Here is a 1,943-nt window from a genome sequence, read left to right as displayed (position 1 = left end):
TTACTTGAATATAGCTCGCCTTGCAGCTTTTGAAGCGAAAGTATTAATTAAATTTGCATAATCAACTTTCTCAACAATTTTTTTCTCGATAGACAACATAGCTAACCCATTTAGTCTTTCTTGCGACATAGTTGATCGAAGATAAGTTTTGATCAAATTCAATTTGGAAAAACTTCTTTCGGTAGATGCAACTGTAATTGGTATAGTCAGCAAAACTCGATAGACAATATAGGCATTTGGATAACAACCAACCATTCTTTTCAAATAATTCAGCACATCAATCGCTCTTTTTGCTTCTTCAGGTAATGAGTGTCTTAACAACTTTAGTTCTAGAAATAAATCTAGTCCATCAACATCGGAGTTCCCATCATGTGTTAAATAATTTTGAAGATTGACACATGAGCTCAAGAGACCATCATCATCAATAGACTTCAATTTCTCCAAACTAAATAAAAACCCAAATGTTTCTTCGTATTTTTGAAAGTGCTCAAACCGAGTTTGAAGTGAAGAAAGAGCTTGATCAATTATAAATAAGAAGTAATTAACTCGAAAAGATTCTTTACGAGATTGCGTTACCTCTTCACTGTTAATCTCATCAAATTGTCTCTTTCTTCGAATGATGCGCTTTTGTCGAAAAACAGGTTCAATTCCCATTTCACTTGCAATATGTTCGGCTTCAACCAAGGCTTGATCAAATCCAGATTCTCTGAACTCTTGGAGGAGAGAAATAAGACCCTTCAACTGTCTGATAACAACATCAATGTCCATATTTTCTGATTGGAGAAACTTACTGACAATGTTGATCTCATATAATAACTTGTACCAAATTATCATTCCAGTCAGGAACTCAAAATGCTCGAGTTCAAATGATGACAAGCCTTCAGCTTCACTCTTTATTTTTGAGTCATCAGAAGTGTTTGCCAAATCAATTAAAGAATCTCGTATTTTCGAAGTTTGGTCTTTTATGGGCTTCACGCATTCAACATGACTTTCCCATCGTGTTTGTGATAATGGCTTGACTGTAAGACCTTGCACATGATCGTTCAAAATTTGCCACCGCTTGGTAGAAGAAGAGAATAATGAATATATGCGTTGTATAGCACCAAAAAAGGACATCGCTTTAGGACAACAATTTACCATATCACATAATGTGAGATTAAGACTGTGACATCCACATGGAGTGTAGAAAGCTCTAGGATTAATTTCAAGCAATCTAATTTGTACACCCTTGTGCTTTCCTTTCATATTAGATCCATTGTCATATCTTTGACCTCTTATATTGTCAATCACAAGTTCGAGACTGCTCAAAATATTTTTAAGCTCTATAAAAAGCCTAAGCCCAAAATTTACATTAACTTTCAAAAATCCAATCCAAAATTCTTCGACCACTACTACATTTTCATAATCATCCACACATCTAATTATAAGGGACATATGTTCCTCGTGACTTGCATCTGGAGTGGAATCAATTATCATAGTGAAATACTTTGCATGTTTAATTTTTGCAACAATTGAGCTTCATAACTTAGCCGCCAACATCTGTAACAATTCATTTTGGATTTTCGGCCCAAGATAATTGTAATGAATCTGTCGTTCTTGAACACGCCGAAGATGCTCCTCCATTATTGGATCAAATTCAGCAATCATTTCAATTAACTGCAAAAAAAGATTACATTATTCTCAACGCAAAGCTTCTCACAATCTCCTCGAAGTGCCAAGTTATTTTTCGCAATCCTTTGCACAACTTCAATTATTCTCTTCAATACATGTTTTCAATGTTCTCTCTCCTTGTTAATTGCTGCTTGCATACTTTCATCAATTGTCTTTTTCTTTCGAAGTCTTCTTTCTAATTCAATCCAACTAGTCATGCAATCAATACGATCTTTACTAGTTCATGAAGGTTGAGACATCTGCTAATATTCTTCCAATCTTTGTATCCTTCG

At 34.6% G+C, this 1,943-nt stretch overlaps 1 protein-coding gene across 1 annotated transcript; it reads right to left on the bottom strand.

The window, feature by feature from the left end:
- On the bottom strand, positions 1-1,476 carry LOC140874469 (uncharacterized). The gene has a single exon (XM_073277759.1). The coding sequence runs from the start codon at positions 1,474-1,476 to the stop codon at positions 1-3; it is 1,476 nt and encodes a 491-aa protein (XP_073133860.1).
- Between the last annotated feature and the right edge of the window lie 467 nt (positions 1,477-1,943).

Source organism: Henckelia pumila, chromosome 1 (assembly GCF_033568475.1).
Source record: "Henckelia pumila isolate YLH828 chromosome 1, ASM3356847v2, whole genome shotgun sequence".
In the NCBI taxonomy this organism is placed as follows: Eukaryota; Viridiplantae; Streptophyta; class Magnoliopsida; order Lamiales; family Gesneriaceae; genus Henckelia; species Henckelia pumila.
The sequence above is the reverse complement of the archived record's forward strand: the minus strand, read 5'-3'. Positions and strand labels throughout refer to the sequence as shown.